This window comes from Sparus aurata, chromosome 3 (genome assembly GCF_900880675.1).
Source record: "Sparus aurata chromosome 3, fSpaAur1.1, whole genome shotgun sequence".
Taxonomy (NCBI): Eukaryota; Metazoa; Chordata; class Actinopteri; order Spariformes; family Sparidae; genus Sparus; species Sparus aurata.
The window spans coordinates 22958279-22983248 of NC_044189.1; the positions used below are offsets into that span (position 1 = coordinate 22958279).

The 24970-nt window shown below is 40.9% G+C and overlaps 1 protein-coding gene across 1 annotated transcript in view; it reads right to left on the reverse strand.

The window, feature by feature from the left end:
• csmd2 (CUB and Sushi multiple domains 2) overlaps positions 1-24970 on the reverse strand; it is a 268624-nt gene that overhangs the window by 193756 nt on the left and 49898 nt on the right. Inside the window, exon 4 of the mRNA XM_030411628.1 lies at positions 1436-1630. Within this exon, the coding sequence (XP_030267488.1) occupies positions 1436-1630 (195 nt within the window). The remainder of the gene's footprint in view (positions 1-1435; positions 1631-24970) is intronic.

Here is a 24970-nt window from a genome sequence, read left to right on the forward strand (position 1 = left end):
GCTCTTACACATACTGCATGGACTCTATAATTGGAGTGACATTAACAATACTTCCATTATGAAGGCTCACTCAGATGTGCATGTTGACTTTTATGTGGCACACAGAGACATAGATTAATCACAGGCATTATGGACAGTTTCTAAAACTTGTTGGTGTGTAATTTGTGCTGAAAAGGTGGCATAATCACATCCTTTACGTCCTTAGCATTTTTCTTTTTCAGTAAGGAGCCTGGGTGGGCATGGAGGAGGAAAATGAGAGTGCTTTGGGTCTGAACAGCAAATTGTTAGTGAATCATTTAGAAATGACAGAAAAAGGAGATGACAGAGTTGTTGACGGTTTCTTGTAAGTGTAAGATATTGCAAAGAACAGATTATGAAAAACACAATCATTTTGTGCTTATAGATGTGAAGTACATGCATGTGCACGTGTCTAAATGTGACTGAATGGGTGGGGATTGTGTTGGCGCACGGTGCCCAGCCATGTGTGCTCCTATGTGGGCTTCCTGACTCCCGGCCTGGTTGCAGATGGCACAGTGTCTCAGCGTTCGGCTCAGCAGGCACACTGACACAAGCCATTGGCCACATGGACACAAAGGCACAGAAAATGGACATACACATACAGACTCTTATGTGTACAACATGTGCATGTATTCCAGTTAAAAATAAGAATTCATTTTTAGCTTTCACAAAGTAAAATCCTGCAAAAAAAGTTACAATAGCACCACATTTGCCCAAAGTGAACTATTTTAAAGAACTGTGTCATGTTGGGTCAGACAACACACACTGGCAGGTGTCGCTGCCGCAGGGGTGCTTGCTAACTGTGTGGGAAGGACAACTGGCACAAGCACCTGACTGGGAGCATGAACACATGAGGTCCTGTCATGGTAAATAAGATAGCAGTATAACCACAGAAAACCTTGACAGGTCATGTGGAGGCATGTGTAATCAGCTCAAAAACAAACTCAATGTTATCATCTACAATATCATGATTTTAAAGGCTTTCACAGAGTCAGTGGGTACAATATCATGTCGACTTTCATATTTCAGTTGTGCAAGTCACATTTATTAACAAAGGAAGGACTACCTAGGTGCATGTTTTTTTAGCCACTAGCAATCAGTTGTTTGTTACTACCCAGAACTGTAATTTTTCCATCCATCCTTACAGTTGATACCAAAAAAAATCCCCCTATGATAGCACCTAATGTTTTATTTTTGTAATATAGCTATTTTTAAATATCATTAGTCATTTCATCAAACTACACTGCATTATCTGTGGCACATATCTGAGACAACTGGCTGTCAGCTTGCAGAGTAATACATATTCCTACAAAGCCACTTAAATCACATGCGATTATACTTTCTTTTGTGGACAAAAATACTTCTTAGCGTAAAGACCCATTATGACAGACAGGTGTTAACTGGCCCTCCTACATACCTCTGCAGTAGGGAAGGGGAAAATCCCAGGCAGCAGTGCCCGCTGAGGTGGCAAGACAGGACAGAGTGGTATGACCCTCCAGCACATAGCCTGGGCTGCAGCTGTAGCGGATTTTGTCCCCAATGTTGAACGTGGACCCTTGCTGGTGGCCATTGAGTAGCTGTCCAGGATTACCACAAGTGTAGCTGGGCAGTGCTGGAGAGAGGGGGGGAGAACCAACCGTTAATAAGGCAGTTTGTGGTAATGTCTGCTTCATGTTAGTTGTGAGAAGAGCCAGAAAATAAGGGAGAAGCACAGAAAGAGTCTGCTGACATATAGTGACACACTCGCACACATACAAACAAACACTGCCATCTGCTCATGACAACATATCCAACCCAAGCAATGAATTTCTTCAAAAATATACTATTGAATTCTTTTCCTAGCCATGCAGAGACAGTTCAGAATTGTTGCTGTTAAAGGCCACACACCAGAAGAGGCTTTTGAAACAATTATAGTCAGTAAAGGTACCGTGATATGCAGCTTAACCCATAACACATGCTTTTTAGACAATGTCTATCTATTTCTCCCTAAAGTGCTTCATTGCCGTCAATTATAGATGCCACGCTGACCATTACAGCTTGTCAAAGCATATGTACTCATATGCAAATAAGTGAGCCCAGTATTGACAGACCCTTATCTAATTGTGTGTTATTATGCAAAACAAGTTCAATGGAAGTTCAGCCAATCTCTTGATCCTGAACCTCTATCTTCAGTCTCGCAGAAAAGAACATGCTGTATGGTAGTGTCTGTTCCTCTCGGGGATGTACAGTACAACCACTAAGCCCATCATACATTGAACGCAATAGTCTTTAGATGTGTTATAGGTAGAAGTTGTTGATATTGTTGCATTTCTTGTCATCCAGCTTACAGACCCAGTCCCAGTCCCACACTCCCACACAGTGAGGGAGCTGGCCCGTGCATGTGCTGGACTTTGGATGAAACTCAGTCTCACCACAGGGTCTGGGCTCAACTCCGGAGAGGACAGAATGGCTCATATACAGCAGCACAGCTTGCTGGCACCTCAACATCACACTCAATGCACTCTTGCTTTTATCAGATGTCTCCAGCTTCACGATGCATTACAAACGATTATAACATTTCAAAGACAATCAGCTTATTTTTGCTGGGCAGTGAAATGTTTATCTTAAAAAAACAGCCCAATGGACAATTAGCAAAATATAATATTTTCTTTTTTGTTTATATTTTTCTTTAAGTTATATGATGATATGTGAAGAAGATTGGAATTGTCTCTTTTTATGTTTTTGTTTACTGTAACAAAGAGTTAATCTAAAGTTCAAAAAAGGCATCTGGTTTTGTTTTTATCTTTCCCACTTTCTAGCCCAGTAAGCTGAAACATCCTTACAGCAAGGTCTAACAAGGACAGATCAATCATTTTACCCAGCAGTGCATTCGGCAAAGCTTGAGCTGTGGAATTAACTGGCTGGTAAACAAATAGACTGCAAACAGTTTGTGTCCAGTCTGCTCATCAGACAACAAACATGACCTCTAAGTGCTTGATTTTGAAAATGTGTATGTGTGTGTATCGCTCACAAAGGTTACCTGAGCTGTGAAGCAGAAAGAGCGTAGGCTGTCAGTGGCATTATCTCTGACTGTCTGTGGTCATATTTGGGGTGGTGAGGTCTTTACAGAGTAAAACAAAACAAAGGCAATTTACTGCTTTCTCACCAATACACATTCAGTCCCCTTCTTTGGAAAAAGGCATTCTTGACTGACAAAATAAAAATTGGCAAAAATAAGAAATGTCAAACAAAGTTTGCACCATCCAGTATCTATAGTCTGTTATTCCAAAATGAGACTGTAACTGTAACTGTATTCAAATGGGGGTTTGTCTACAGAGGGATTTCAGGGGTAATGGAATTTTGTTAATTCTCACCATAAAAAACAAGCTACATTAACCTATTTCTTCGATTTAACTGCTTTTTGATTTGCTAACGGAATCCAGTGTTAGCTTGTTGCATCAATTTCCAAAATAAAAATATATAAATGCAATGTAACAACAATCTAGAATTTGATTATCAGCAAAACATGTGAATATTTCCCTACTTTTCTAGTATTAGTATTTGGGGAGTTTACCTCTGGCTTAATCCTGTGCTCTGCTGACAATCTGACCTGTCACTTTCAGGCTCCACTGTTCCATAGCCTTAATTGTGACAAGTCAAGGCCATATTATTAGAGCTTTCCCTCAATCACTGCAAGATTAGCATAACGCAAGGAATCAGTCATATTAGCATATTAGCCACTGGGACTAAGGCATCAGTGCTGCAGCATGGAGGCAGGGGGCCCTGGTGGCATGCAGGCAACTGCCTCACCCCTGTGGCTGTGACCATGTAAGGCTGGATCAGCACAGCTGGAGTTAGAATCTAAGCAACATTTTGGAGATCAATAGGGAGGAGGGTCGAATGGAATAAAATCAAAGGATGGAAGGATGAGTTAAGATATGGGGATGGATACATTTCTCAAGACAAACATTTTGACTTGTTTTTAACACAGGTATAACTAACAACATTAACACTGGTTGCACTCCTTTTTGGTGAGCCAGTGCCAGGCCCATTATATTGTACATGCTGGCTTACTGGCGTGGATTACTGGCATGCCTAAATGGAACAGAGCCATCATTAATGTTATTAGTGACACCTGCGCTTTTCCTGCTAGTACAAGTCAAAACGTCCACTGTGAGAACGGCCTATTCTTGGGGTGGAAATAAACCAAAGAAGATGACAGATGCTGTGTGCAAGGTGTATGAAAGGCTGTGAGAATAACAGGGAAAAGGTGTGTGTGTGTGTGTGTGTGTGTGTGCGTGTGTGTGTGTGTGTGTGTGTGTGTGTGTGTGTGTGTGTGCGTGTGTGTGCGTTTGAGAGAAAGCAAGAGAGAGAGAGAGAGAAGGAGAGAGAAAGGAATAGAGATGAACAGGATGACTGATTTAATTGCATTAGGACTGATTGAGGGCCCAGCACGGTCAGAGTAAAGTATGGGCATACATGTGCTTCATATATGTGTGTGTGTGTGTGTGTGTGTGTGTGTGTGTGTGTGTGTGTATGTGTGAGTGAGTGAGTGAGTGAGTGAGTGAGTGAGTGAGAGAGAGAGAGAGAGAGAGAGAGAGAGAGAGAGAGAGAGAGAGAGAGCGTGCATGTAAGTGATTTTCTCATCACACTCTCCAGTTCAGGTTATTAGTTAGGGCAGTAAATTAAGTCTAAAAGTGCCATTACTGGTGCAATCCCAGAATAGGGCGATGCCTGGAGCACTGAAGAGGCAAAGGCTTTTTTCTTATTTTTAACTAGCCTAAGAATCTAGATTTGCTTTATCCCACAATGTGACTGCATCCATCACCAATAAACATCACGGGTAAAAAAAACAGTATATGACAGTATTCCCTATAATAGTCTAAGGCAGCTGCACTCATAATGCATAATACACCTAAAAATAATCCTTTTTTTTTTCTTTGTTAGTGAAATTTATTTCCCTCCAAAACTGATTTGATAGTGGCAGAATTTTGTGACCAATCATTCAGAAGTAATGTCACTTTTTACGTATAATAAACCTACTGAGTATCTATGAAGCTAAAATCAGGAAACCAAAGCAGCAGTGTATAAAAACAACCAGTCTTTTTGCACTGTTTGCTTTAAACTCATTTATCACAATCTCTTCCATTTACCCCTGCAGGCTAAACCCTAAACAGGGAGAGAGAATGAAAAAGGGAGGTGGAGAGGAAGACAAAAAAGAAAAACAAACACACACCAAGGAGCTTGAGAAAAATAATGAGAAAACAATTTTAAACATTTTTTGAGGCGACCTTACATTACTCTCCATTAATTCCCTTTCCTGCACAAGTCTTCATACATCTGAATTGCTTCACAAATTATTTTACAAGCTTTGCAGCCTTTATTGGAAGCCTTAGCTGCACTGAGTGGTTACTGTATGAAGACAGAGAGGTGCGTTCCTTCTAGGGGGGTCTGGCTTCTGTCATCACGTGGACTATTGCATCCCAACCCCCCATGCTCAAACCCACAGCAGCAGCCCTTGGGTGTTTGTCAGGCAGGTCCATAAGTCACCAGGATGGGGGACTGTGACATGGCCCGTCCCTGGGGCCTGGATGCTTTAAGCACTTCCACTGCTGAAACGGCAAAGGATGTTCCTCGTCCATCAATGCACCCCTCTCCACTGGGTAATAGTAGATACCCAAGCACATGCATGCTGAGAGCCAGGAGCCCCGTCATCCATCACGCCATCCGTCCCTTACATCATTCCCCCCCTTTTCTCTTCATACCCTCTCATTGCTGGTGACTAGGACAAAGGACAGTGGAGAAGGAGATGGGATGAAGCCCTTCTGCTGTGGGATGACCTTTAACCCTACTATGACTGATGCTCTCTCTTCCTGGGAGTTTTCAAGCCTGTTCCCCAATTTGTCATCCTCTTGCAGGCAAAGGGGCACAGGTATATACCCATGCATACTGTAATACCCATTTGTCAGAAAATGGTTCTTAAAAAAGCTTATGCTGGAAAATAAGGAGATCATGAATTTCTTAGCACACTGTAGTAAGAGGCTTCGTCTAAGGAAGTGTTTCCATTTTTAATAGATGGATTGAGCTGCTGCGCATTGTTAGACGGTGAGAAGGCAGAAAGATAAAAAAAGAAGAGATTGGTTTATTGTGTCTCAAATTTGGAAGGCTCTAGTTAAAGGAGGAACCAAGTCCCTCAAGTAACTGAGGAATAATGTGCTGAGGTTAGAGAAAGGGCAAGAAAGAGAAGAATTAAAGACAAAGACAGAGAGTGTGAGATACAGAGAAAAAATGTGTGAAGATGACAGTCAGGAAATAAATCTGTCTCAATGCAGCTGATCTGACATCAGTCTGTCTGCCTAGTATCAAACAGCAGAAGATGAGCACAGCAGAAGATGAGTGATTGACAGTGTAACACAAAAGCAAGAGTATTCTCGAAGTGTGCAGTGGAGGTGTAGTATATAATGCATGTAAGATCTTTTCCTAACTTTTGTTGTCTTGCATCACCAAAGATTAGCGTTTTATCTCTTCCAATTTGTTTTTTGTCTCGAATGATCTATCAATGCAATTTAATGCATAGCACGTAATTTCTGCTGCTATAGGTCTCTCATCACATGTCGCATTTTGAAATACCATTGGATTATGGGTGTTGTTATCTGCACTGCTAAACAACCACTGTTGCTTTAGAGAATCAATCTGATGTGACTCAGGCAAAAATGTTAATGTAAGAAACAATGTTTAAAGTTCTATTCACGTTACATACAGCCACATTCGTTGACTTCCTTCCTCACTCTCCAACGCATGATCTGATGTTTCCCCCGGAGGTAAGAGCAATAAGGGACCAATTGAAAGCCACCATAACCTTGGTTAACATTTTATATTTGAATAAACATTATTTGAAACATTAAGGACAGTGTAAATAACAAATCAAAAAAGTGCAAACATTTTACATATCGTATTTAAGGGGGGGGGGGGGGGGAATTATGGAATTGTTTGGGGGAGTTATTGAGGCTCATATTTTAAAGTAAGAAGGATAGAGAGAGAAGGAGATGGAGACAAAGATGCAGATAGACAGATGGTAAGGAACAAACAGTTGCAGGGATGCTGGGAGAAACAGCACTGTCATCAATAGGAAGGAGCTAAATTCTGCAGCACCTTGCTCTTAATTACTTCCAAGCAAAAGGAAGTGGAACACCAAAAGACTAGATGTCCCTTCAGTGACACTCATATTGGTGGAGTAAAACAGTCCATCCCACTTCACAGATTTAAAATCTGCTTCTACCTGGTAGGTATTTATGTATCAATCTTTGTATTCATCGCAGTACACCTCACATCATTCCTTCCTATCTTTCTTTCTCATTTCCTCCCACTTTTCATTCCTGTTCCTCTGCCTCTTGCCTCTCTCTCTGTCTTCTGCTGGGCAGTTGGAAGTGACATTGCAAGATCGATCCCAACACGTAGATGCATTAGCTCAATAAGCAGTTTCTGCTTTGTCAAGCAGCAATTCAATCAATGCCTCGTGTTCCCTACACACAGGCTGGACAAAAGCTGGCAACTGCCATCACTTCTGGTTAGAGAGCCTGAGGAATGCAGAAATTAACTCTCCTTTACATCCAAGAATACGATAGTATCCTACTGTCTATTTTGTCGTCACTTAAGTGTAGGTTTATTACGTACGTTATACTTCTTTAAAAAAGAATACGTGTCTTCAATAGACAATGTAGAACTGTGCTTTCTTTCAGTGTATACTTGAGTTCTAACAAATGTGATGAATGCTTTTTTTTCTTCATAAAACCATTGGTAAGCTGACCTTTCTGAAAAGTTTGAAACTTGCATTGTTCACATCTATGTTTACTAGCCGGCAGTCATCTTCCGGATCGTGTTGCCACATTGCTGTGTATCTTGCTGTGTTACCATCACTTTTAGATCAGTGAAATAGTAAGTAATTGTTGGCTTGTGTAAATTCACACGCCATTCGTCCTCATGCTTTTTGAGACTTTTGATAGCAAATGAAGAGTCCTAGTTAGTTTACGGACTGTTCGATGGACAAAAGACGCAATTTGAAGACATCACCTTGGGCTCTGAGAAATTGTACTTTTCACCATTTATTGACACTTGATGGACTACACGATTTATCCATTAATGATGAAATGTATTGTCTGGTTAGTCAATACAGAAAGTAAAATCGACTTTTGCCCCGTTGACTGAATAAACAGTCAGAATGTGAACATTACAATTGATCAACTTTCACCTTTGATTAAACTCACATTTTAAATACCAATAATTAACTAAATGGGTTGGAAGGAGACTAAATATGACTTCTGACTATGGTCAGGTTGATGATCTTTGTTGCGGGCTAAGATAATGTTTACACAACATGTAGTATCTTCTCTGGATAGGGTCTGTACCAGGGAAAATTGGTTGTATTTGTTTCTGTTTGTCCATGCCTCAGTGTGTGGTTGAACGAGAAAAAGAGAAAGATGTTTGTGTGCATGGGGAGTGTGGTCTTCCTGTGCCTCATTGTTGTCACAGTGAGTCTGTCCCTCTTTAACATAAGTGACATAAAAGTTTCCTATTTTCAGGAAGTCTAGCAGTAAAAAAAAAATCAGTTAACAAGTATTTTTAGATAGAGAAGTACTTTATGGTATTTTATTCATGGATTACAAGCCAGAGCTGCAATATTTGGAATCCTAACATCCCAAGACTGTCATACACTAAAAATGCCTTATCATATTTTTATTACATCTTTAAGTTAATTACTGTGTGGTTTTCGCTGCAGCACTACCATTCTACTATGCTTCTAAAGATTTCAAGGCAGTGGAAATAAACACTTTAAGCCACCTTAAATTTAGATAGGCAGAAAACTCTTATGACAGTTGTAGACTGTAATCACATTTGAGCGTGCTTATGTGTGTGTAAAGGTGTATGTGTAACTGAGGGTGTTGGTAATCGTTAATGTCGCACTGTGTGACGCTACCTGAATGGTTTGGGGTTAGAGAGCCAGCTTTGAAAATCCCTGTCTGATTTTGAGCAAAGCTGCGAATAAAGCTTGTCTAACTTGACAACAAGAGAAAATTCTGGTGTGACAATGGGGGTTTGAACCTCTGTACACACAAACACACACACAAATACGGACTGGAATGGACTCTTATTTCGAACACGCAACATAGCAAGTGCAGCAAAAAGGACCAGTTGCTGTGTGGGAGGCACTGAGGTGTGAGAGAGAGCTCATACAGAATTGATGGCTGCCGACAATGTCTGCAAAACGGAATAATGTGCCATTCAGCAGCCATTCACTATATATGAGACTAAACTAAGAGGGATCGGGGAGCATAAGAGACCAGAAGACAGATGAGAGGCAGGGCTGGGGGAGCTGAGAAGAGAGATCAACACATCTGTGTACAGCCTTGACTCTGTCTGGCTGGAAGCATCTAAATCCCCCTGGCTTTCCAGGCTTATCTCTGAACTGACACTACTCTTTCAAACTAAAATCACAGAAATCCGCTGGTCACACCTGCAAGCTCAAGCATAAAGAGGTACGCAGCCAGATTTATCAAAAATCAAGAAGATTACATGTGAGCAGTAACTGTACTGGTTTACCAAAGAGCAGTACATTTATTAGCTGACGGCTGGATATACTCTACTATCACAGTGTGTCATCCATAATAATGATGGTGTACTCAGATAGTATTTTCTGCCTACACTGTTCATTGCAAACACTAATCTACAATACAATAACAAATACATAAAAATACTAAAGTCTGTCAAACAATATGCTTATTAGAGACAGAGTATCCTTTAAACAGTGCAGCAATGTATTTCTAATTTATAGAACAAGGTAATTAAATGTGTCAGAGAGAATGTTGGTGTACAAACTTCTGCGTCATAATTAGCGTAGCTACATGCTACATGGGTTACATTAAACTTCAATCCTATGAGGTTTATACATTTTTGATTTTGGGGGAAAAAGCTTTGGTGTCAATCAACTTTTCATAAAGTTAATTGCGATGTATAAAATAAAGCCGAATGAACTCAGATTTAGATGCTGCTACCTTGTTCTTGGGACATCAGTATCAGTAGTGGGTGTAGCTGGAGTATCAGGAAAAATAAACAATTCAACCTACGTCTACATAATAACAATGGCCTTAAATAACAGAAATCATCTTTCAGAAAAATGTCTTTGACGAGTACTTTTAGCTCAGCCCATGTCACCCATTTGCAAACATGGAGGGGACGACATTTATGAGCTATTTTGCAGTCAACCACCAGGGAACAACTGAGATGTTTTGGCTTCACCTTCGGGGGACTGTTATGTCAAACAACCTTCCTAAATGGCAATGGTGTCAATCAGTGCTTGGTATCATCTTGTGAAATCACTGTATCCCTTTTTTTTTTTTCAAGAAAGTGCTATAGTTACATTTTTTTGTATTTCTATTATTTTTTAACAAATATTTTTGCCTCTGAGCAATTCTAAAGGAAAGATCAGTTCACCAAAACCATTGGCATTGATCTTTTTAGGGAGGGGAATATCCATGCTTAATTTGATGATACAATTCTGTGCCTCACAGTTGGTCTGACTGTGAATCACCTGAGCCTCACAGTCAGACCAACATCTCCATCCTTAGGTCCTGTTTTTGGGCCTTCAAATCCTGCTATCCTGTTTTCCTGTATTTTGTCTTGCTTTGCCCTCCCCTCGGCCGATTCTCTCTTCCCCGCTCTGCAGGTTGCCTTGGAAACAGTAAAGGCCCGCCAGAGAGGACTTTGTGGAAGGGGAAGTGTTGATGCGTAAACAGGTAGGTTTGTGGGGAGTCTGAGAAAACAAATGCACCTCTTTTAGTAGAATGCAGTAAACCTGGAAATCCAGTCCAATCCAGGTTGTCTTTTGACTTCTGTTGGCATGTTTACACTGTCATGTCATACATCTCATGTCAAGAAAATGGAGCTAAAGCCTTTCTCACACACTTATGCGAACAAGTACCCTCCGGACCATTGCATTGAAACGTTTGTGGGGAGTCTGAGAAAACAAATGCACCTCTTTTAGTAGAATGCAGTAAACCTGGAAATCCAGTCCAATCCAGGTTGTCTTTTGACTTCTGTTGGCATGTTAACACTGTCATGTCATACATCTCATGTCAAGAAAATGGAGCTAAAGCCTTTCTCACACACTTATGCGAACAAGTACCCTCCGGACCATTGCATTGAAGCATCCCCCACCTTGACTGGTCAAAGGGTGAAATGCCAATTCAGCCTGACATCCCATTAACTGTGTCTCATTCCATTCACTTTAGTTTTCCATCAAGTTAAGTTATCTGACTTGTGTAAAGAAAAGAGCAGTAATGGCTTGATGAAGCAAAGATGCACTGAAAAGATTAATCAATGCCATAATTTAACCTTGGCATTTCTCTCTTTCTCTCTCTGTATCTTGTACTGTTGTGACAGATATCGTTGTGACAGACAGACAGACAGAGATGGTGAAGACAATACCATCTGCACTAGAGAAGATGGGATTGGTCGGAACTGGGTTACATGATTTGCAACTTAAGACAAAATGGCATAAAGTGTGGGGCCAATGGCCCCTTACCTAATTCCTATCTCCCTCTTTCAGGCATCCTTGCTCAGATGACTGCCATTTTGTAACTCGGCCTGCATCACAAAAATCTGTCCACAGACCAACAGTCAGACATATGAACAACTGGCAAAATACTGGAAATTCCTTCTGTGTTAGTTCCTGCTATAATACATGTCCCCAGGATCACAGTTTGCCTTGACAACACACACAGATTTACAAACTGAAACCAGCAGTCAATGCTGCAGGTAAACATCTTTTTGATCCAAAATCAGTGGCACTGGCATCGTGTATGCTGTTGTGTACAAATAGTAGAGACAAAAAATGGAGTAGAACTCCAGAGAGGATTAGCATAATAAAGTAGAAGACATAGATTCACATTGGAGGGATGAAGAAGTAAGTGACTTGCTGAGTCACAAAAATGTCAGGTAACCACTGGCAAAAAGGCAGGAATGCGACGCTAAAAATGGAAAAAGAAACCCAGCAATGACTGTGAATATGAATATGTCACTACTTTACTTCTGATTATGTGCTTCTTTGCTGAATAATGGCTCCCAATGACCCAATGTAGTATGCAGTCCTACACCTCCATCACCCATGGGACCATCCATCACAAAAAATCTTATCCTGGGGGAAATACCAACCTACTAGCATACAAAAATATGCTAGCATGCAAATCTTTTTGCTAGCAACCATCTCACTGACAGAAGCATTTTAGTATTTATACTAAATTAAACAGTATGTAAGCGTAGATACAAAGTCACAATTTGGTCTAGTTAGATGCATGTGTACTCTTTTATACCACTAACAGAACACTGTCTGCCCACAACATGTGTGCTACAGCACAAGTCTGCCTACGTTGTCTCCTTTTTCCAACAGTAGTATTACCAAAACATTAGTGAGAGCATTTTCTAAAATACTGCAAAAATGTTTATTCTCCCTTTTAAAAGCAAAAAAAACAAACTACAAATACATTTTAAAAGAGACACTGACATTCATTTTGAAGGAATGACTATCTGCAATTTCAAATCTATAAAATATTGTCTACTTGTTATTATTAGTAAAAGCCTTCTTGGTCAAAAGGTCAGTGGAAGTATTTTAGTCATATAGAGAGAAGTGAAGCCTTTTTCCTCCATGCAGTTCTGTTTTTGGCTCAGCACTAACTCACAGCAGTGCCTTTAGTCTGTACGCTCTGCTTCACCAGTTAAATTATTCTGTCATCCTTATTTCTTATGCTCGCAATTTTTTTAGACCAAGTGCCTGATCTGCCAGTATGACAGCTGGCAATGCATTGCAGTTTATTTTTAATAGAGTGGGAGCTTCAGCTGCCTTTGCTACCATTTGAAAAAAATAACAAGAGACGTAAACTAAATTAGCAGATAACCAGAAAACCCTGGTTTCTGGTTTACACTACAATTTGTTGATATAAGCATGGTTTTGAGAGGATTCCCACTAGGACTGGACTGTTCTACCTTCAGAGCCGTTTCACTCGTTCTATTAAGATCTATTCCTCGTCTAAGGCAGCCTCTCTCATCAACCCGGCAATTATGGCCAAATAAGCTGTATTTAGTCTTTTATAATACTTTAGTGAGTTACATTTGGCCAATTATTGAACCATGGTTATATTGGATGAGTCATTCAATTACAACATCCATTTGACTGCTGTGTTAGGGTACATGGCTGGTGCTCTGTTGAGCCCATTATAGATTTTTCACTTCTAACTCACTATTATCATCACATTATGATAATCCATCAGAACTTGCCCTCCTCTCCTATATTAAACCTCACAGTTCCATTGGCCCATCTTGTGAAAATGTCCCCAATATACTTCACTTCAGGCAATCCCTATACGATGCATATTGTGAAAACATCTAATCTGCATGTTGTGTCATGTCTCCTTTCTTCCTCTACCCCCTCCAGGCTTTAGAGAATCAGGATGAATTGATGTGAAAGGAGAAGTTTCCTGGTATTATTGCTTCCCTTCAGTTTCCTTGAAATCCCACCATCTATTCCCCAAGCTGGTTTCTTCTTTTGATTTCAAACCTACCATATCGTTCCCTAGAGATTTGCCATTCTAGTCAATGTTTGCTTCATCCTTTATATTTCATTTTAAGTTAAGGATCTCAAAGAAAAGACACTTGCTTTGTGGCAGAGACCAATTCAGTTGGTCTAAATGGAAAGATTATGATCAAATACATAACTGACTCCCATCAATATTCGATGAAACCTGAGCAGTATTGAAATCCATACACATACTAGTGTGCTAATGTGTAAAGAAAGCCCCGTGCTCTGTGCTGCAGTTAAATCAAGTAGCATTTGGAGGTAATCCAAGCCCATAAATAAACCATATGAACACCTCATTGTCACTCAAAACATGTTGTTCAGGAGCTACACACCATGCAAACAGAGCTGAACGAAACAAAGCAGATTTCCACTCTTAATTCACACAAAAGATGCCAATTATACTTCCCACCCACTTTTACAAAGATGGCTCAGCCTGAAATCTTCCCTTTGACACAACACCTCGGCTTGTTCCCAGTCCTTGCCTCATTACACTGAAGAGAAACTGTGAATTAAGGCCTCAAATAGAGCACGCAGCAATGCCAAATGATGGGTAAGAGACAAACACAAAACAAACAGGTGTGCCTTTGCGTTCTGCATCAGTGATGGTGAGTTTGCACCATGAGCTTGAGCAAGAGCTTTTCAGGCACACACCGAGGCAGACAGTGAGATACACTCATTGTCAAATGACAAAATCAACACAAATCAGCTAGTGGCCCAGTTTTCTGTGTGATTCCTGAAGATACTTCAGCACAGTCTGCGGACAAGGTTTATGTCTCCACGACACATCCCGGTTGTCGCTCCTGCCTCCAGTCAACTGAGCTGTTTCCCCGCTGTTGACGTCAAAGCGGCAGAAATGCTACTGAGTTCAGCAGACATTGATTCTCTATAAGTGATGAAGTGGTAGTAAAAACACACCAGAACCAAGTGATTGTGTTGAGGGAATTGTGTTATGCAGTGCTTGTGTGTGACTTGGATGCATTTTTTGCTCTGGTTCATGCATCTGTGTGTGCAATTTGTAAAGATTCAGCAGTGCAATTAATCACAGTACAGACTGAATTATTCACAGTCCAATACAGAACAATCAGCAATCCTATAAAGTCAGCAATCATGACTGCAAACATGTGTGTCTATTGACAGTCATGCTAATTGAATACAATCTGCAGGCTGACAGGTTTAACAATTTCACCAAGAAAATCTATACGACTAAGACTCTTAGTTGCTTAGAATACAGTCACAACTTCCCAGAACAAATGTACTAGACTTTAAAGTTGACCTTTAACATTTAGGCGGCTAACTAGTGAATACTCAACAATCAGTAAGGTCTGAAAGGAATGAGAGGAGGGAACTGGCAAAGGCTGACCGATAAGTCGGCCTGATGAATTGCTGCACATTTAAGCGGCCTAGTGAATGGAGAAATGATTAAACACAGCAGCCAAGAAGGAGCCGCTTGGTTATCAACAATTAAAGCAATGAGAAAGAATACACTGGTTACTCACTGTTCATAACCGTCACTAGGCATTTCATCATGGACGTTAACATGCATGCAAAGCAATCTTAATGATGTATTAGATTACACAGCTGCTGAATGATAAATGTGGGTTTATTGAAGTCGCCCCTACTGGAGTGTTCAGTAAACACACTTTACGCTGTTAAAAAGTTTAATTCCAATCAAACTAATTGGGAAGAAGCAATTGAGGGGAACCAAAAGACTGCATAAAATACCTGACTCGAAAGATAAGATGATTATATACTGTCTCTCTGAATAACATTTTAACTCTCAACAGCCGAACATTTTCTGGATCGATAAACTGTCACACAGATTTACCTGTGAGAGAGTAAATAAGCCAGTAAATGCCTTACTGTCACAAACAATAGATAAGAAGTCTGATATGGTGTTGCCTGGAAATTCTTGCATCTCAATAGTCACAGCATATCCACAGACCTCCTTTGCCTCCCACCTGCTGAGTGTCTCTGTCACACTGAGCTAACACAGAAGCCCTACCGTCAATCAATAGATACCTCCTTTAATAGTTTCATACTCCCTTGCTATGAAAACATGACAATCACAGCACATCTCATCTTCCTCACTTTCTCAAGGGTTACCTATTCTGACAGTCTGGCCTTCAATTACCAACGCATAAGTGGACACTAATTGGCTCTAAGTTCGAAGCTTCTTCAACCACATTGCTCCCACCTAGCATCGACTCTTAGTAGTAAGGAAGACAAATGCCAATTAGATAAACAAGAAAAGAGCACGGAAGTCACAGAGCAGTACAAAGTGTTCTACTTTGTGCTGCTCCGTGTACAAAGGGAGATTCATAACCTCAGTCTCCCATGTTGATTTGAACATACTTCACACACTCATACTCACACGCATATTCAGCAGCGCGCTCCTGCCTCACCCAGCTCAGAAACAATGACTCCCTAATCCAAGGACAATACAGGCACTAATCCACACAAAACAGGGATTGTATGGAGACACAAACGTGGGTGCGGGGAGAGAAGAAGAGCTAGCACGCTAACAAGCAAAGGAGGCTAAGCCTGATCAGCGATAGAGGCTGGGACAGAAGGATAAAAATTACTGTTTAGGGCAAGAGGGATGTAGCAAGAAGGAAAGAATGGATGTATGGGAATGAGAGAGAGGTAGAAGCAAGGTTTAGATATAAATGGTTCAGACATCAGAGAACACTTAGCACAGAGTAACATTACAACAAACGGACGATTCAATCCAACACCACATCTGAGGCCCTACAAGGTAAAAACATGTCATAAAAGGGTTCACTCACTTATTGTTATTGAAGTTACTGTGCACATTGTACATAAAACTGGATTTATCCTAACGGCCCAAATGATGAACCAGCACCCTTACTTACAGCAAGTTGACTGATGGGGTTTATCTTAGGCTGGAATTAATTACATCAAAGTCTACGATCCAGAGAGCTGAGCTGATGACATTTACAAGAGGCTGACCAAGGTGCTTAATTACACACTTTCATAAAGTGGCAGAATTAGTGTGCCAGACTGATATCACATATAAACAGTGGAGGAATCACAACACAAGCAACCTTTGGAAAAGAACAACAGGTGAAGAGGGTGTGTTCTGGGTGACATTTCATCCAGTCAAAACCAAATAAAAGAGCTATGTTGGAGGAGATGTGAGAGCAGATGTGAGAGCAGTTCGGGCTCCTGATGCTTTTTGGGGAGATGAGCTCACAGCCTAAAAAATGCATGGCTGTGGAGAGGAGCGAGCACTGTGCATGAGTAACGGTGCAGCAAATGGGCCGTATGGCATTCCTTGTGTTCATCTGACCTGTTTTCGCAAAGAAGACTCTACAACAGGGTGGAGCGAGAAGACTCTCATAGCTCAATCCATTACCTCACAGTTGTGAGTCATCATTGTCTTTATTTCTCTCACACTTCAATCATCTCTTTTTCGTTCAGTTTTTCTACACTCATATCTCCTCTTCTTCATTTCCATAAGCCCTCCCTCTCAGTTCTTTCTGTGGCTAACCCCTCTCCACTAGTAGATGTCTCTCTTCCTGAGTCTTCCCTCTTGTCTTCCTCACAATCTCCCTCTGTTTGTTAGGATGCAGTAAGGGTAGGCCCTGTCAGTATGTAGTCTGTCAGTGTGGAAACAGCAGGGTACAGCGAAGGCCTTTCTCAGGAGCCAAAATAACAGCCATGGGAGAAACACCTCGATGTTCACTCTTCCTGACTGCACAGTAGACAACGTTGTATGTAGAGTACGTGCAGTATAGAAACTTACACAACCATGTACACTCACACACAGACATGCACACAGTACTGTCAACACATCCCACCCACTGCCCTAGTATTTGCCTCAGTCTGTCTGTCACTTTGTGCCATTGTCACACAGCTCACACCTCAGTTGCTTCCCCACAGTGGGACAGGCTTCCTCTGCTGCGATCCACGGACATGTGTTCAGAGTGTGTGCAAAGTCACACTCGTATGCACTCTCACACACGCACAACACGCACGCAACTACACACACACACACACACACACACACACACACACTGCTTGCTTCAGGCACTTGGTCAAACATCCTCATACCACAGGGTCACATTTCCAGAGGGCCTGCATGTTTTCCATGCTCAAGCTGTGAGAGAAACACCGGTGAGAATGTCTCCTTTGCATAGAGCTCACTTGATTTCATTTACCATTGGTTTTAATGTTGATTATTGACTAAAGCAGAGGTCCTCAATAGGCGCACCCCACATTTGTGGCCCCCGAACTGTTATTCCTTCACCATGTGTTTTGGTTGGATCCTGTATACCAGGATTTGTCTCCATGCCAACGATACACCGACAGCCTGTTACTGGGTCACTCACTGCTCCGAGCGCAATTTTTAACTTTCACTTTCATTTTTGGAGCAGTTCACATATTGACATTTTGCCAGGTGTAGGAGCCTCTAGATTGCACGTAAATGGCGTGTTCCAAGTTCACTGCTAACAGAAAAGTGGACAGTGAAAATTGGCAATTCAAAGAAAAATAGACTGAAAAATTAGCATTAATTCTCCCTCCAACTGTAGTGGGAGACTACCATCCTTATCCGTCAAATTATTCCACAATCAGGCCCAGTAAATCCACTTGAAGGTTAAAATCCATGACCCAGTATATATTTGCCACTACACAACCAGCACAAGACCCATGTGCTTAATATGCCTGGAGACTATAGCTGTGATGAAGATTTCCAATTTGAAACGGCATTATGAGACGAAGCATAGGAATTTTGAGGAGACATTTCCTAAAAATTCAGAGGAAAGAACAAAAATAAATGCACTGAAATCATCACATCAAGCTGAAAGCAGGATTCTTGTCACATCTATGACACAACAACTAAGCAAGAGAGTGCTCACTTAGAGACTTAGACATTTTGTTTTATTCAACTATTCATTTTAATTTGTCAATATTACAGTATTACTGCATGTTGCCTGACCGACTTCAATAAATGGACCTTTGAGTCATTGAAAAAAATCTTTGTGCCCTTTAAGATTTGTAATTGAGTACCCCTGGACTAAAGCGTTGAGCTATTTTTTCATGTTTAATATTTATTGGCTTGTCTTTTCTATCGAGCATGTTGACTGTTTTCCATTCTGCGACTCATTTGTTTTATTTCTTATTTCTCTAGTTATCAAAGAGATTCAAATTTATACAACTAATACAGAAAATACAATCAGAAAAAGTGAGTAGGTGGTAAACAACATGAATATGGAGAGCTGAACAGGCAATTGTCAAAATGACAGCGCTCAAATGTTATGACCTAAGGAGTCCTATAACCAATATTTGGAACGAATATACATTTGTAGTGTACTTCAGTAGTACAGATTATTCAGTGGTGAATAATAAGTTGTGATGAGTTGTTACTTAGGACATGTAACAAATTGCTGTTGTAAGCTGTACATTGAATGAGACCACAAATAAATGACTACAAACAAAGAGAGATGTCTGAGCCAAGAATCAGCTAGAGCTTTTTTAAATTATTTTGTTTTCTTCACAAACAAACCAATCCTAAAACAACCCTTTAAGAAATAATCAGCTCTGAGTATCAGTCAATCCCAACAACATGCACAGCCTGTGCCATGCAATCCCCCTTCATTTTCAAGCAAGTGAGTAACTGAGCTTTACCAAATCGACTAAAACTACCTGTAAAATAAGCTGTCAGTTGGATTTTCTTTCTCTAAATGACCATGATATTGTCATTGAGTACACATTTACTTAAGTAAATGCTCTCATCCCTAGCGAGAAATACTTTCTGTAGCTGCCCAGACATACAGTTATTGAGAACTGGTGGAGTGGATGGACATATGCACACAATTCTTTGGCTGCTCTGAGGCAAAGCAAACAAACTCCCCCGAAGCCACGGGTTCACAGGGTTGGATGACCTTTCTGTACATGCTCCACTGCTCAGCAGCTGCAACCAGCTATGTTTGAGTGTGCACTCCTGTGTCCACTTGTGTGAATGGGTGCACTTAAATGTCTTATGTGCAGACATGTCCCTGTGTCTGTGTGCAGCTATGGTGTGGGAGTGTTGTTTTCCATCTCTTATCTGGAGAGCAAAACAACAACTTGTCCTGACCACAGACTAGACCCTCTCTTGCTGCCCATTCACCCAGAAAACAAATAGAGGGCAAGAAGGAATGAGGGTAGAGACCCAAAAAAATGAGTGTATTGCAGCGATGTGCAGAGCAGATGCCTAGCAATGACTTGCGGGGGGAATGGGAACTGTCAAGAGCTCTCTTAGCTCATGTCAGTTCTATAAAAAGAGAAAGAAGAATAAAGAAAATATGAAAAAATAATCCCAAAACGGATTAGATGTGGGATTCGGTATGAACATAATGTGAAGCAGGCAAAGAGACGTCTGGAAGAAATTCAACAACAACTTCACTCTCTAGCCGAGTCATTTTAAGATAAGGGCATATAAATCATAATTATAATCTAACTAGGTCTAAGAATCTGCCGTTTGCTTCACTCATCATTCTGACAACTGTAGGAATTATTTGCTTTGTTAAGTCATCACAGTGTCTCTAGAATAAGAGATGCAGAGAAATATAGTCAGAAAAGATTAAATTATGCAAATGCAAAGGCATTTCAATGATTTAATTGTAAAGATGAAAAAGTACTAATGCACTATGGGTAAGCTGCAAAAAAGGCATCGACAATTATCAGGAGTTGCCTGAATATTTCTGGTGCATTGGAGTATTGATTCAGAGTGTGTGTTTGTGAATGTCAGTGCGCATGCCAGACAAAGTGTGTCTATGGGTATGAGCCGAAAGAGTCTTCATTAGGCTTACGGAGAACTGCCACACAACAATCATCCATTAATTAAGTGTCAGAAGCATTTAACGGTCAGACACGCTGGCAGCCGATTCCCATGCCAGACACTAATAACAGCCACAATCTGCCAGAGTAGAAGCTCTGCTTACCCGGACGTGCCAGACAGCCCACTTTTTACAAGAAAATTAGTAACATTCAGTGAAATTACAGCTGTGATAGCTTGGCTTCCATTTAACATTTGCTTGGTTCAGGCTCTTGAACCCCATTCTAACAGGAAGCACTTGTTCCTGGCTTCTTCCATTTACAGTATATCTGCCTGTCACTGTGAAATTCTCTACAGAGTAGAAGCTACACCACATGATCTAACACATCCAATAAAAATAAAGGAACCAATTGCTAGGAGCAGGTTTTGATTAATGCAGCAACTACACTGGACCTGTACGCTCGGTGAAACATTTACAAAGGCATTCTGCTGTTTGAGGGCAGGTGTGTAATTAAACAGTCCCGCCAAAATCATCAGGGTTTTTGAGGCTAGAACAGCAACCGCAACAACATTTCAATTTCAAAAGTTTTACATAAGCTGGTGTTTTATAGATAACCATAACAACAGGCAGCAAGTTCTCAGGAAAATAAACAATACAGGCGTCAGGTTTGAATATGCTTCTGGAAGAAATTGCGGTTTTGTTAGAAGGCTTAATAGAAGGCTTGCGAGGTTGCGCTGTAGAATTAATTCTCTGAAACACTGTATAGGGATTTGATGAAAATACTTCAAAAAGCCTAAATTGTGCCTTGTTTAAGCAGACAAATAGAGGACCGGGAGGTTCTGGACCTGGTTAGTCACAGTGGACATGAAAATGCGCACAGGAAAACAGGCATATGAATCTTGTTTGCAGAAAGTCGAGGTGTGGATTTAACGCATATGCTTTCATGGAAATAACAGCAGTGAGTCACTACTTGTGGGAGAACAGACATCAATAAATGAAAACTAAATCTTTTTATATGCCTGCAAACACACACAAAAAATGGACTGTGGCCAAGTCTGGAGGCATCTACATGGCCCTAATCTCTTACAGTAGGTTTATGTTCATGGCTCGATCAAACCCTTACACGGTTGACATTTATAACCCATTTTACGAAAGGCTTTGGCGCTGCTATGGCAACTACAGTGACAGATTGATCTGAAAATAATACAGGACGTCGGGGGACTTGATGACCAATTCTCAATCACGTTCAGCCATTCGGTATTTGCACCTCTTGCTGACCTAATCAGCTGGGCATATTCATTTTTGGCATGTTTGTTAGATTTTTATTTTCATTCAACATTCCATTGATTTACTTTTACTTCATGCTGAAACAAATAAGCCTTCTTCTTAGAGGTTTATTTTATTCATCACAGACAGCAAAGACACCGAAGCAAGTGACCTGGCCTGTGAAACAACACCTACTTAATGTACCAGACCTTTCTCTGGGCTGACATTTTGACTACTCAAACAGAGGAGGACCTAATAAATAAATAAATATTTACTGAATTACATAAAGGTGTTCCAATGACAGTGCCCAGGTATGTAATGTGTGCTCATGGTCATCAGCAGCACAGCTAATGGAAGAGAGCCATCATTGTGCATGGACAGATGAAAAAATATTTATTTTGCAATGTCCGTACACCAAATTAAAGGCGCATTTTCCTAAACTGAAGGAATATGCAATGCCTACCCAAAATATGGAAGTCATTTTTTTTCAACATTCTATTTTCTAATCGCGGTTTTCTTTAATGCCAACATCATGAAGACACAATGCAAATTAAAAAAATAAAACTTTAGTCTATAAAGAGACAAAGAGGAAGATGAAAAAAGTCATTAGCATGCAGACCTAGTTTCATCAGTCAGTTTGTTTTTGTAGTCAAGGAAAGACACACACACACACACGCACACACAAGTATAAAATAGGGCTGGGTATTGTTAAGAACCTCACAATTAAATTCAATTTCAATTTCTTTAGGTTGCAATTCGATTCAATATTGATTCGATTCAATATTGATTTAAATGCTTCGATATCGTAAGTAGTAATAAACAAATAATTCATTAGAGTACCTGTTGATAATTTTTTAATTAAAAAAGTAATCTTAAATTATAAATCTTTCCTCTAGGAAGTTCTAGTTCGAATTGAAAATAAAGGTACTCGATAGGGCTGCACGATTCTGGAAAAAATGTGAATCACGATTCTTTTGCTTAGAATTGAGATCACGATTCTCTGGCACGATTTTTTTCACAAAATGTTTATTGCACTGATGAACTTGAACAAAACAAAAAAAAACATTGTAGTGTTGCAAAGCAATGTTTTTTTTGTTTTGTTAGTTCCATCATTGGATGAGAAATGATTTTTACAAAAGTAAAATAAAAGAAAAAGTCTCCAAGATGAGAGGACATCCTCTAATACCTCATGTTGTACAGTGTTTATTGGGGACGTAGCTTTGGCTAGGTGATATGTGATAGCTGCTGTGATCGGCTTTCTAAAACGGAGGCATAATATTCTTCCTTTTCCAAAAGCTGCCTCTGAGGTACGCGTAAACATGTGACGTGACGTGAAGCCCGAAGTTGGGCTGCGAACAGCTGACAACGAATTTGTCTTCAAAATAAGAGCTTTGCATTGCACCCCATTGGAGTTTAGAACTGGGTTCTTAGCAGGGGGGCTTTTAATTTGAAAGTAGCGACCGTTCCTAGCTTGTCGCTACAACAACAAGTTAGCAGTCGAGGCGGAAATAAGTGTACCGTCCGAGGCAGCAAATCGGCGGACCAAAACAGACCCCCAATTTGCCGCCCTCTGTCTAAAACCGCGGACCTAGCCGTCAATAGGACGGGCAGATTGGTGGCTTGCTGCCCCGTCTAAAAACGGCTTCTCACTCACTCCTTCCAAACACTTAACTGCAGGCGGGCTTCCTCCACTGAATCACGTGTTGTAAAGACGCTTTACCACAGGTTGAGGGAGGAGGCAGCGGCCGTGCTGCGTTTGGGGGCGCTTCAAAAAATCCGGGAGGAAAATAGGAGCATTTGTTTGTGATTCAGCTCGAGATATAAAATGCTTCAGAATCGCTGTGTGTAGAAATGAGATCACGTGATGTATGAATCGAGATCGCGATTTTTTAACGATTTTTTGTGCAGCCCTAGTACTCGATGTGTTTAGTTATAAAATAGTGCAACCATAGTTCAGCTGAGAAAGTGCCATTGTTTCTGGGACTGCATGGTACACTTTTGTCTGACATAAACATAGACATAACCGCGGTCCCTCCGCCCTCCAGCTAGATGCGAGGGGGTAACACATCGACACTGAACCCCCTCTCTCTCCAGAGGAGAGTGCAACCCGCGGGCGCACGGTGCAGCAGCCAGTGTGAGACCGGCTGCGCTGGGAGTTTACAGTCTCCGAAAGAGTGGTGCGTCAGACATCGGCTACCCGCCTCCGCAGCTCCGCCGTGTTTCCGTGGCGCATCACCCTCTGACCCTCGAGTGAGATCGCGAGCGAGGTGCTTCCAGCTGCTGGAGGCGGGGACCGAGAGGCGTCCGGCGAGGGACAGCAGGTGGTCGGGGGCCGCTCCTTGCCTGAATCGATTCAGAGGATTTTATGAATCGATATTGAATTGGGAAAAAATATATTGCAATGCATTGATGAATCGATATTTTTACCCACCCCTAGTATACAAGTGCATTCATATCCTGCTTTTTCCAGAGAGCAGTCAACGTAGTTAGACCAGAAAGAGCTACAGTGTCAGTGTCTGAGATGCCTTCTGAACATATTTACTCTATAATAATAATATATATGGTATTCCACAGTATCTACTACACAGAATTAGTTGTGCATTTTGACATAGTCCATGCCTAATGCGGCTGCCAGCAGCCTGGTAGCATGTTGGCATTTAAAAAGACTGTGACCTTCTCAGGTCCCTGACCTTCTGCCAGAGCAATCTCAATCAACATATTTACCATGAATACTGTACCGTACTGAGGAAAACTACAACAGCTGTTACAGGGTATATGTTTTGCAGCATAGAATCACAAGTCTGTTTACATAAACGACAGTACGAAATAGTAATGAAACACTGCTGAAGTTGATTGAAAGTTACAAGTTTCAATATAAGCCTAATGTCAATCATTCTCCACTCAAACCATTCCACACAACATCAGCTTGCTCTCATGAGGTATTCAAGTTAAACTGAAGAGATCTGCTTTTGTCGTTCACTCTCTTCTGAGTATAGGTTAGGCTTACACTGGAGACATGTTGTGTAAAGAAGTCACACGATCTTTTAAACTCGACCGTCAAGTCCCCAAAAGCTTTAGTGCCTTTAGCTGCAACCCAATAACTGTGTCCTATCACTTGATTGTCACTAGATGTCTCCTTGTATCAAATTTAAGTTGAATCTTTGAGTTTAAACATGGTTTCGCTGAGGAACTGTTTGAAGATCAAACGTATTCCATTTGTTTTCTTTAGTTAGCAGAAAGGTGTATTAATTATAGTGTGTATTAGTAGTAATGCAGTAGCCCATGAATTCCTCACTTG